Consider the following 12,961-nt stretch of genomic DNA (forward strand, 5'->3'; position numbering starts at 1 on the left):
ATAACACTTTTGTATGTTTCTCGGATATGTCTGACTCGAATGTAAAATTGAATGGGACTAATTCTTGCGATTTGGAATCATTATAATATGTGATTTCTTTCAGAACAAATAACTGCAGTTACCGCAAATATGACTGCTTATCACATTGAACTAATAAAGAACATGCTCAACAACAAAAAATCAAAAGAAGCAAACCTGTGCAAGCAATTTGATATTGAATTTGTCAAGGATGAAGGTGAAATCTCCTTAAGGAGCAATAGCAGAACATACGGTAAGAACTGTTTGTCTTAATTATTTGTAAAATCAAGGGCTTGCTTTCACATTTACTTGACTGAGAGAGTAGAACCGTCAATATATGTCGGAGCACATAGTATAATCATTTGAAATTTGAAGCGGATACTTTTTGGTTTCTCCTAGCGATTTTAGACTCAAGTAAAAAAGGATGATTTCTCGGACATTTTACCTGTTAGCAAATTATTGGAGGCTCTTAATAAAGTTAATTATAACCGATAACCCTATCAAAAAGCTTAAAGGAGAAATAAACCCTAGCTTTTTTTTACATCCATTCTTACGTTTTGACAGATGTTCTTTCCAGTAAAAGCAATAGAAAAGCATAAAAATCCCATCTTTGAGATGAATAAACGATTTGAATGTAGTTAATGTGTCGCCCCATTTTGCTTAAATTGAGCCAGTTCCCGGATGTACCGTGACGAAAGCGAGCCACTTGGCGTATTTCAAGAAAAAATGGTTGCCAATCCCTAAAATAATTAGAATTGTACTTTCAACAATAGTAATGAATAAAATATCAATCAAAAAATAATTTTGTTTTTATTGATCTGTAAAAAAAGCTTAAAAAGTGTGTAAAATTAATCATTGTAAGGACTAACGAGTATCAGTGGAAATATAAATTTTGGGATCTTTTCAACGATTTGATTTTACCGTGTTTAGATTGCTTTCACCGCATACTCAGTCCTAGCGAAAGCGTTACTTACATCAATCATGGCACTCCAAAAGTTAAATCATTTACTGTCGAGCAAATATCTTGAAAAAAAAGAAAATGGAAGCCTTTGGATTGAGATCGTATCTTTTCGAAACAGAATATTCAGAGGAAGAACTGAGACATTGAGAGGGGGAGTTGTGCAAAGAATCACAGTCCGCGACTGTTGGTGATGTTGGCTCGAATTCCGTTGCTGATACGAGTACCAGTTCCGCAAGCCACTGCGAAGAATAGTATATGTGTGCGCTCTGCTCGCCATTGGAAAGCGAGAAGAAGATATTGTTCAGCCACGAAATGAAATGGGGGTGTAGGCGGTTTTACACTATCTAACGCAACGTAGTGGCCAAGAACCTGAAGTATTTTTAAGGGAGGGCCCGAAGAACATGAACTTATAGCATGCTCCTCATGGTGAAAAATAATTGCACCTATTAGGTGAATTGAGTGTACTTTTAATAGTAGGAAAGACTAGCGTAGGTTCTTATGACCAACTAGACCGGTTTCTGCTCTCAACTTTTATAGGAGGAGCTTCATCAGTAGTAAGCCTTGAATTTTTTTATATTCGGCATGAGCGTCTCGTTCTCAAAATGCATCTATTTTCTGTGCACGAGTTTTTATGGACTCATAGTGCATCTATAAGAGCATCTAAAAGTGCTTCGTGTGAACCTTGAGAGTCAGCTGATTCTTCGTTAGTACAAAACCTTGAGTTAACAAGTAAATCTTTGAGATTTTGGGCCCTTTTGTAGGCAAGAATCGGTTCTTTTGGAAACAGTTTGGATAATTCCGCGTGTTGCGAAATTAAGTGCCAATGTTTCAAAAGTGCTTTTTTTCAAATGTGTGGTTTTGATATGGGGTGTATAGGTAAGCTTGAACACCAGTGGTGGTTCCTTTTGTTTAGGATTGGTAGTGAGGTAATGCCTACGGTTTTCAAATGTTATGCCTTTAATGGCTGTGGCAATTTCCTCTTTACTTTATCTTTTTTCCTTTTACTGCTTCCTCTTCCCCTGTTCGGTTAACACAACCGAAAACTTGGCATTCAGGCATTTTAACCGGCGAAATAAGCTAAGCGAGATGCTCGAACATAGTGTGAATAGACTTAAACTCGTATGCAAAGCTTCATTGTTTTGAAGTTACGAAGTGGCTCACCTACGTCACTTTTGAAGCACCCTCGATCCTCAAACTAACAAATGACCTTGGTTCAAATGGGTCAAAAAATTAATTGGGAAATTCTGGTAAAATTCAGGGAAACTTTATTTTGCTTAGTTTTTTTCACAAATGGAATAAGAAAATTATCCCCTACCGCATGTACACTGCAAAAACCCATAGTTTATTTCTCCTTTAAACTTTACCATTTCCCTTTTATTTGTCACGTGAATCTACATGTGAAACGAGAAACTGTCAGTCAGTTTGAATTTGTATTAACAAGTAGGCATATTCTATGTTTTAATTAATGTTTTTTTAAAGGAATAGACATTTGCGACAAATGAAGTTCGATGTTCTGTCTAGTCTAAATCACAACAAATATGATTGTTTAAGCTCTGTTCCATGCTTTACGAATAGTTTCTTACAATACACAGCCTTCTCCTGTCACTATAAATGTTCACTATAATATTTCTTAATAACGGTATTCTTGTTCATCGTATATATTCTGTCTTGTTAAAGGTAATGTTTAAATGCATATATTATCTAGATCCGGGCCCAGAAACAAAAACAACTAATAAGCAGGCTACAGGAACAGACGAAGCTAACGACCAAGCTACAGTAACAGAAGCAACTTACAACCACGCTGCAACAAAAACAGACGCAACTAACAACCTGGCTCCAAGAACAGACGCAAGTAACAATCAGGCTCCAATAACAGACCCAACTAACAACCAGGCTCCATTAACAGACGCAACTAACAACCAGGCTCCAAGAAAAGACGCAACTAACAACATTGCTCCAAGAACAGACGCAACTAACAACCAGGCTCCAAGAACAGACGCAGCTAACAGCCTGGCTCCTAGAACAGACGCAAGTAACAACCTGGCTCCAAGAACAGACGCAACTAACAACCAGGCTCCAAGAAAAGACGCAACTAACAACATTGCTCCAAGAACAGACGCAACTAACAACCAGGCTCCAAGAACAGACGCAGCTAACAGCCTGGCTCCTAGAACAGACGCAAGTAACAACCTGGCTCCAAGAACAGACGCAACTAACAACCAGGCTACAGCAAAAACAGACGCAACTGATAACCAGCTCACAGTTACAGACGCAACTCACAACCAAGGTTGCACAAATGATGCAACCAGGTTCGTTTCCTTTTGTCTTACCTTAAGGCTTAAAAGAGGTCTAATTGAACAACATTTTAGGACTTTTAAAAGGATAACGGTAATGATGGTTTTTATTATAAAGTGTTAAAGTTTTAAGGAAATAATTTATTTGAAGACTTTCTTTACATTTTCTTTGGCCATAATAGAGACGACCTATTAGTTTCATGTGGAAAAACAATTGGAAAAGTCGGAATCAGTAGACTTTTGGAAGCATTTAAACTAAAGATTGACACTGATGACGGTGCGGCTCTTCTGGGGACACTAGAAAAGACGAAATTGATAAAGAAACCGTATATTGATCTCCTGGGAAAACTTTCAGAATGCCGACTATATGTAGCCAGAAAGATAATACTATACCATTTAGAAACAGGTATGCAAATTCCAGTACAACAAAGCGTTCAATCGTAAAGCTCTCAACAAATAAAATACACGTTTTCATTACCCATAGTGTAGTCAGATTGTATGTTGTCTTAGTTTATATGTGTTAACTACTTTAAAACTTGAATGTAACTCGTCATCTGATCAAACAGACTCATGTTTATAACTTTTTGTTATTCTTCGACCGTATCCAACTCTGAAATAGTAACCAAATTTCTACTATTCTGGTTAAGTTTATAAAATATATCCTTAGTATATTACTGTTTGTACTAAGAATGCCATTATAGTAAGTTTGTCATACATTTTGATATCTTATTTAAGAATAGAGCCCTACTTCAAGAAGTTGCACTTAGAAATTTTGCAAGCCACTGTTTTCCCCACAACCAAGCATCCAAAAGATAAGTATTTTCTGGGAAAGTTATTTTACTTTCCATTTCATTTATTAGATGTACAACAACTACAAGACCTTATTAGGTATCGTGTGAAGAATGACTGGGAAATATTTGTAACTGAAATTTTAGGCATATCAGAAGATACTGTGGCGAATGCGATACACAACTCTGACAATTACAAAGGTGAGACGTGGAATTTTGTTCACAATTTTGTTCTTAAAAAATCAATGATAAACATTACATATCAATAGAAAGAATGCATTTGTGATGAATCGCAAAAGTCTGTTTGTGCTATCATGAACTACTTGGTATCTCTCTATTGTTTGTTACTTTCTACATTTCTTATTTGTAGATCAAATTGAGGAAATAATTGGAGAAATAACAGCAAAACATGTTCAAATTATGAGTGGAATATATAATAAAGAAAATCATGAGAAACCAAATATCTTGTCGGAGTTTAACCTAGAATGTGACGAAGAAGAAGGTAGACTTAACTTCAGAAACCTCGACAGCAAGCAATCATGTATGTACTGTTTAAGTATTTTGTTCGTGTCCAATTTCTTAAAAGAACTAAAATATAAAACGTATTATCTATAACTAGTATTTAAAATATGTCTCATCATATTACGTAATATTACCGTTGACGTTGTTAACATTTCTGTTTGTATTCTCATAAATATCTTTTGTATGTGTTATTGTATATTATCAACATATATTTCCATGTTCATGTGTCTGACCACACATGTTGGTAGTTTCTTTTTCCAGTCAACATCATCATTCACATATTATGACTCGTATTAGAATGTGAGCTGGTATTGTACTATATGGGAGCTGTTATCATTCATGTTCTCGACATAGAAATAAACTTAACCTGCAAAACTTCTATTCACCAGTTTTATTACGTATATTGATTATATATATATATATATATATATATATATATATATATATATATATATATATATATATATATATATATATATATATATATATATATATATAAATATATATATATATATATATATATATATATATATATATATATATATATATATATATATATTCAGCATTTAAGTCTTTTATTAGGAGACTCTCTTTAATCTTCCTCCTGAACCACTGGGATTCATTACCAAAAGCGACACAATGGTCAACAAAAGTAGGAAGATTATGTTTGTGTGCAGTACAATGAAGGTTAATAACGCCTTTCTGACCACCAAAGGAGCTCATCAGATGTTCTTTGAATCTATCCTTAAGCCGTCTATTGGTTTCTCCGACATAAAAGGAATCGCAGTCTGGGCAGTTTATCCTACATACAACATTGTTGGCATAATCTAACTTATAAGAATCCTTGAAGTTGAACAATGCAGAAATTTTCTTTTGCAGAAAAATTATTTTGATATGAATGTTGTGATCACAAAACCCTTCAATGTAACTACATAAAGTCTTAGCTAGTTTATCACTGCTGGGGCAACAGTATGGTAATTTTACACAAACTGTATTTTCTTTGGTCTCACCATGATCAAATTTAATCACAGGACCCATGCCCAGTTTTTTCACAATTTAGAAGCACAGTTCTCCTTTTCATGCAAAAACTTCCTAGGGTAGCCATGTAAAGTCAAAATGCGTCTAATAAATTGCAATTCATGAATGAACAAGGAATCCGACGAACACAATCTACGTACGCGTTCATGCAAAGCCTTAATAACCGCAATTTTATACTTTTTGGGGCACCAGGATTTCCAATTAATAAACAACCCTGTAAAAGTTTTCTTACGGAAAACGGAAGCGGCGATTGTTTCTGTACCGCTGGAACCAACCATTCTGAAAATGTCTATATCTAGAAAAGAACATTTACCCCCGTATTCTATTTCATATGCAAATTGAATAGATTTATGGAAAGAGTTCAATACCTGTAGAAAATTATCCACATAGCCTGCTGAAATAACTACAAAAATGTCATCCACATATCTTCTATAAAATTTAAGTTTAGGACAAATTTGGATCAATTTCTTCTCAAGGTGGCACATAAACAAGTTGGCTAAACAAACACTCAAGGAAGAGCCCATGGCACACCCATCAATTTGCTCATACATGGAATTGGTAAAAATAAAGTGGGATGTAGCTGCTTTAAGCAATAATTTCCTAAAACCAGCACGTTCAATTGTACAAACAATGCGTTTTTGTATATATATATGTAATTCAGAATAACATCAATTGTATATTCAATAAGAACATTGGTGAATAAAGAAATTACATCAAAACTAGCCATTGGCAGTCAAATCATTAGTTGTAAAAACTGTTAATATGAAAATTATAATTTGGTTTATCCCTTCAAGAAGCCGCGAAAGAGAAACGACGCAATCTATGTTTAAATCCATCAATGAGTGAATTTTGGGATGGTAAACCACCAAGCCTGTTAAGATTACGGTTCAAGTCTTCGAATGAAATTTTCACATCCACTAGATTAGGAGTGAACGGAATAGATGTGGATAAGCCAATTTTCAATGCTTCCTTCTCTTCAGACGGAAGCTCTAATGAGCTAAAGTTTTGTAATGGCGTTATTTGAGTCCAATTCCGTTTGAATATGTGATGATTTAGTCGAAGCATTCAGACTGGATAGTTTTTGCTGTGTCTCTTTATGTAAAATTACCATACTGTGGCCCCAGCAGTGATACACTAGCTAAGACTTTATGTAGTTACATTAAAGGGTTTTGTGATGACAACATTCATATCAAAATAATTTTTCTGCAAAAGAAAATTTCTGCATTGTTCAACTTCAAGGATTCTTAGATTATGCCAACAATGTTGTATATAGGATAAACTGCCCAGACTGTGATTCCTGTTATGTCGGAGAAACCAATAGGCGGCTTAAGGATAGATTCAAAGAACATCTGATGAGCACTTTTGGTGGTCAGAAAGGCGTTATTAACCTTCATTGTACTGCGCACAAACATAATCTTCCTACTTTTGTTGACCATTGTGTCGCTATTGGTAATGAATCCCAGTGGTTCAGGAGGAAGATTAAAGAGTCTCCTAATAAAAGACTTAAATGCTGACTTGAATAGAAACGAAGCGAGCTATTTGGAACTATTTTTATACCTACTCACTTTTATTGCTGGTTTGTGCTAATCATTCCTAGTTTAAAAATTCACTCATGCTTATCACTATTGTCGTCTTCGGATGTATATTAGCCCTTGTATTTAATTGATCTTGTACAATTGCCTGAGGATGGAGTGGTAATCTCCGAAATATAGCAGTACGTCGTTGTTAAAGATATTCGCTTGTTTATCTTTTATATTATCAGTATGGACCACAACTATCTATCTATATATATATATATATATATATATATATATATATATATATATATATATATTTATATATATATGTATGTGTGTGTATTATATATTATATACTTTTGTTATATATTTCAGACACATCAAATGAAGAGAGTATTAACCAAGATTCGCCAATTATCGAGAGCAGGTTTGATAAATATCTATTTTTCTTGTGATGAGGCTTTGTGGTGGCAATGTTTCTCGTCCTTGACATGAATTAAAAAAATGTTTTGTTTCATTTTCATCTCATTTTTTTTCTCATTTTGGTTAGAGACGAGATGATAGCTTTATGTAGGGAGAGCATCGGGAATGTAGGAATCCGTAGACTGTTGGCAGCGTTCAAACAAAGTAATATTGAAACTGAAAAAGAAGCCAACGTCTTGAAGAAATTGGACAAAATAGGAGTAATAAGCAAAGACTGCAATAATTTACTTCGGAAACTTTCACATTGCAAACTGTATCGAGCCAGGAAAATAGTGCTTGCCCATTCAGAACGAGGTTTGTTGTTTCATTTTGTTTTAAAATTCAAATAATATGAAATGATTATAAATAAATGAAAACGGTGTGTATATTTAGCACAATGTCAAGTTGTATGATATCACTCTATGTCTAATAAACTGCAACCGAGTCCAGCTAAATGAAACATAAGATTCTGTGCTACCAGTCTTTGAAAATTTAGTACATTTGTATCCGTGCTGATTCATTTTCTTTCAAACATATGCATTGGTTTTCCTCGATACTTTACTATCAAATTTTCAATTATTTATGCACCACAGATCTTCTGAGACACATCACTAAACTCCATTCAAAAATATCGGTAGACTGGGAAATATTTGCAGTTGATGTGCTAAAGTTAGATAAACTTGATGTGATCGAGATAATTGAAAATAACAAGGACGATAATGGTAAGTTCTCCGTTGTTTATGACGATGTAACTTTGAAGCAGTCTATACTTTTATAATATCATTTATATGTTTACTTATTCAGGTTGGTATTTTGTAATTAACCTGTGTAAGCATTATAAGCCGTTGACAAGAACAAAGGCATTATGACAAGTAGAATATTATAAAATAAGAAAAGTAAACGGTATTTCTCATCTCGCACATGGCATCACAATCGATCCTGCTTATTTTTGCTTTAAAATAAATCCTGGGTTGAGGTATTGTATCCACAATTGTTAGCAAAACTAAGCAACAATTTGGTCTGTCCTGTTCAATTAACTAAAACCTGATAGCTTAAATGATATGCTATCAATGAATATGCTTTCGTTACCTATTTCAGGGAGGGTACTGAGCATATTCAGAAAATGGAGGTCCACCTTCGGTCAGACAGATGAAGACTTAAGCCTGATTCTTCATAAGCTTGTAACCGGCAATGAATGTGCTGACATAATACTATCGGAACAGAACAGAAAACGAAACTGTTCTGCATTAGCAGGTAAACGACATGCACTGATTAAATATACGCCAATTACTTAGATATGTCTTTATCAATAAATGTAATAAAGGTGACAATGAATGGCGGATGAAAGAGGCACCTTTTCTTTAGTGTAATGTTGTCATTCACTGTGAAAAAAAAGTCTAGTAGTGCACAGCAAAGTGAATTACAAAGTAGCTAGTTTTATGGAAACAACCATAACATTGCCAGAGATGTATGAGAAACACAGTGTTTAAGACTTAAAAGTAAAACAAAATGTAATAATGAATTCTTCCACGGTGGGGGAAATAGGTTGAGAAAGTATGTTCATAGTTAACTATGATATATTAATAACTAAGTTCATAGACAATACAACTAAATTGCAACACAGCTCTTAAGTGATAGATATTGAACATATTATTATTATTATTATAGTGTAACGTTAAACTGACCCTTAAACATCAACGGGATTGTGTAATCATTAACAAGCTCGAGAATAAAGCCAAAAGTTGAATAGATAGAGAATACGAGATAACACATGATAAACGTTTCCGAGTAATGATCAAGCGGATGTTACCCGAAAACTTAAATCCATATCACCGGACATTTTGTCAAACTAAGCTATGTAGAAATAACAAAGACCTGAACATTAAGTTTTATCACTAAATACATACAGTTTCAAGCGTGTAATCACGATGCATTGTACATGTTTCATAATGGAAATGGATGCACATTTTAGAGTCGATATCAATTGCCCCGGGGAGTATAGTATTAACAGTGCAATTCAAAAGTCATACACTTGACAATAGCGTGTGTGTATACCAATGAGTTACTCTACTTAAAACCCCTACAGAACAATTTACGTTAACACAACACATTTTAACCTATTTATAGCTACAACATACTTTATCATTGTATCACAATAAGATAAAATATCATTAACTGAATCTGTTCTGCGTCCTTTCGCAAGGTGTTCACTTTCGATATTTATTTCTTCAACCTTACTCACCGTTTTTAAATTACTTTCCAATTAGGTTTTTATATGTTTACGTGTCACTGTATTTTATTATTATTTATGCAGCTCTCTTTTCTGTTCTCTCGTTTTCTTTTTGCAGCAAAGCGTGGTGACACCGACACCTGCAGGTATAATTTCTGTGCAATATCTTGTAATTTCCGTTTCCATAACCACATATTGTATGCCTTAAATTTTGGAACGCATAATCAAATCATACCGAAGTATTGAACGTGTCAATGTTTATGTTTATTAATATGTATGATTTCCATGTATTTTGTGCTATTGCTTACTTTCAAAAGAATACAGATATAGCCTCCCTTTTTTCTCTTTAAAATTTCCAGTGAAGACTTGATATCGATGTTATCAATTTGCAATAGCATGATTGGAGTCGCTGGAACGAAGAGACTTGCAGAAATTTCAACCGAACAACGAAGTTATTGGCAAAAATGGATGTTCAATAGGCAGAGTGAAACACCAGAGTGGCAATCGATTACGTACAACATTGTGTCTCTAGGAAGATTAAGCTCTATTCTATACAAGGCAAACCTCTTCAGTGCAAGGGATGTTGTCATACAGAATATTGAGAAAGGCATGTGTAAACTTTGTATATTCAAACAGTTCAGGTATCAGTTAACGGAAGTAGAATGTTTGTATTAAATAATAAGCGTAAAACGCTTTTATTACCATGGCTGTGGAGCCAAAGGTCATAGAACGATAATTCTAGAAATTTGGAACCATTTTCTCTTCCTGAAGTGTTGTTCTTAAAATCGCTAAGACAGACTACGTATTATCTCAAAACGGATCAGCTTCTGTCGTTTTGATTTCTCTTTCTGTTCTAACACCTTTTATCTCCAATAAGTGCTTTGTTTTGATTAGCACACACATTAAAACGGTGCAAAGGTTTTAAAGTATCAACATGATGTCTGATTTCAATTTTTTTCTTCACGAAATTATCTTATGCATTTTCAGTACTACAAAATGAGATATCAACGATTTCGAAGAATAGAGCAAGTAACTGGGACAAACTCGCAAAATATGGTCTATCCTTATCCGATAAGGATGTTGCTTGCTTAGAAACAAAAATTAAATCAAACGAAGGCAAGTACTTTGGAAATATTTCACTCCATTACCAGTTGTCAAGGTTATATATCTAGCACATAAAATGTATGATGTATACATATATATGTATATATATATATATATATATATATATATATATATATATATATATATATATATATATATATATATATATATATATATATATATAAATATGTTGAGACTAGTTGAGACTAGTGGAACACTAGTTATTGTTACTCGGAGTTTCACGCGTTGGGCGATCTTCAGACAACTGATAGCTGCAAGTTATGCTCCTAGTATATATAGGCTCCTCGTCGGGATTACCGGGGATTATAGGGTTGTTGGTGTATTGTGCTTCTGTCGGTGTATGCTCTTTTGCGTCTGTTCTGTTGGTGAGTTGTTTTGCCTTTCTTCGGTGTTCACGCCTTTGTTGTATGTGGTTCCCTTGTCGGTGTTTGGTGGTTGGGCTGGAGTTGTTTATGTGGAACTGGTTTCGTGGCGGCACTTCGATATGATTTCTGGGCGTTTGTTCAGTTCGACTCGCTGATCGACCAATTGATGATGAATGGCTTGTTGTTCTGCTTCAGCTGCCAGACGTGCTTCGAAAGTTCCGTTGCGTTTGGTGTTTTTGATGTTTGAACGACATCTTGTGGTTGCCATATCTAAGCTTGAAAGAGGTTTCCGTTAGGCCTATTGAAGTCTTGCAGTTGTCGGTGGTTGACACTTCGGCCTTGTATATGATGTTTGATGCCTGGCAGTTTCCATTTAGTGGGCATGTGTCCTTTTGACGGCAGTTGCAAGATTCCTTTATTTCGTTGTGTGAGTGGTTGATATGCGTTTGGTGTGTCCTTTGATGATGCTTGCGATGTTGGGCATGCAGCTGTAACTGACTTTCACGGTGTTTCTGTTGAATATCTTGTGTAGTTTCGATGTCTCCGGGAAGTGTTTGTTGATGGGTTTCAGGAATGTGCCTCCTATGTTAGTGGCTACGTTGCTGCTGAAAGGGAGGTTGAACCAGATGATGTTGCGCCTTCTGTTGCGGTTGTTCTTGGATGGTTGGTTGGCGATGTATGAGAAGCCCTCAGTGTAGTTACTTGACTTGAGTGCTTCCTCGTAGGCTGGTGCGGCTTCCTTGAAGATCTCCTCGTTGTGGAAAGCAAGAAGTGCCCACCGCAGATCGAAGAACTGAAGCCGTTCGAGGACGACTTGCTCCGAAAGATCGAGACCGTGAAGTTCAAAAATTCAACAACCAATTCCAGGACAAACTCAGAAAAGACGTCAGCAGGATTAAGCAATCTACCAAACTGCTCATCCCGGCCGACAAAACCAGAAACCTATACGAGACAGACAACCAACTACACGATAAACTCCTCAGGCAACACATCACAAATAATTACTAGACGACCACCACGACATCTGTCAACCAAATCAACGCTGAAGCTAAAGCCATAGCCGAGAAACTAGAGATCGACAACCGCATGGAATCCATGGCCACCAAGCAAGCCTTCATCACCCTGAAAGACCATAAGGTTAACTTCGAGAACAACCTCCCATGCAGGCTCATCAACCCGGCAAAGAGCGAAACAGGACTTATAAGCAAGGTCATCCTAGACAGAATAAACAACGCCGTAAGAACCGCTACGAAGGTCAACCAATGGAGGAACACGTCATCCGTCATCGAATGGTTCAAGAACATACAAAACAAAGAGAAACATACCTTCATCAGCTTTGACATTGTTGAGTTCTACCCCTCCATAAGAAGAAGCCTTCTGGAAAAAAGCCATAGCTATGGCTAAAGAGCACACTTACATCTCCAACCTAGACATGCAGATCATCATGCACTCCAGGAAGTCACTCTATTCGATAATGGCACACCTTGGATGAAGAAAGGACACAACGACCTCTTTGATGTCACCATGGGTAGCTACGATGGGGCCGAGGTATGCGAGCTCGTAGAACTCTACATTCTAAACACCCTAGAAAGAGAATATGGGAAGGAATGAATCGGGCTATACAGGGACGACGGTCTAGCA

General features: G+C 35.7%; 1 protein-coding gene across 1 annotated transcript in view; it reads left to right on the top strand.

Annotated features, from left to right (window-relative positions):
- LOC139977336 (uncharacterized) overlaps positions 1-12,724 on the top strand; it is a 38,642-nt gene extending 25,918 nt beyond the window's left edge. Inside the window, exons 14-27 of the mRNA XM_071986623.1 lie at positions 104-271; positions 2,685-3,288; positions 3,456-3,679; positions 4,134-4,262; positions 4,432-4,602; positions 7,514-7,565; positions 7,689-7,915; positions 8,194-8,322; positions 8,699-8,854; positions 9,949-9,976; positions 10,190-10,437; positions 10,818-10,946; positions 12,046-12,155; positions 12,329-12,724. Of these exons, the coding sequence (XP_071842724.1) occupies positions 104-271; positions 2,685-3,288; positions 3,456-3,679; positions 4,134-4,262; positions 4,432-4,602; positions 7,514-7,565; positions 7,689-7,915; positions 8,194-8,322; positions 8,699-8,854; positions 9,949-9,976; positions 10,190-10,437; positions 10,818-10,946; positions 12,046-12,155; positions 12,329-12,724 (2,771 nt within the window). The remainder of the gene's footprint in view (positions 1-103; positions 272-2,684; positions 3,289-3,455; positions 3,680-4,133; positions 4,263-4,431; positions 4,603-7,513; positions 7,566-7,688; positions 7,916-8,193; positions 8,323-8,698; positions 8,855-9,948; positions 9,977-10,189; positions 10,438-10,817; positions 10,947-12,045; positions 12,156-12,328) is intronic.
- Positions 12,725-12,961: the final 237 nt, after the last annotated feature.

Source organism: Apostichopus japonicus, chromosome 12, assembly GCF_037975245.1.
Source record: "Apostichopus japonicus isolate 1M-3 chromosome 12, ASM3797524v1, whole genome shotgun sequence".
NCBI classification, from domain to species: Eukaryota; Metazoa; Echinodermata; class Holothuroidea; order Aspidochirotida; family Stichopodidae; genus Apostichopus; species Apostichopus japonicus.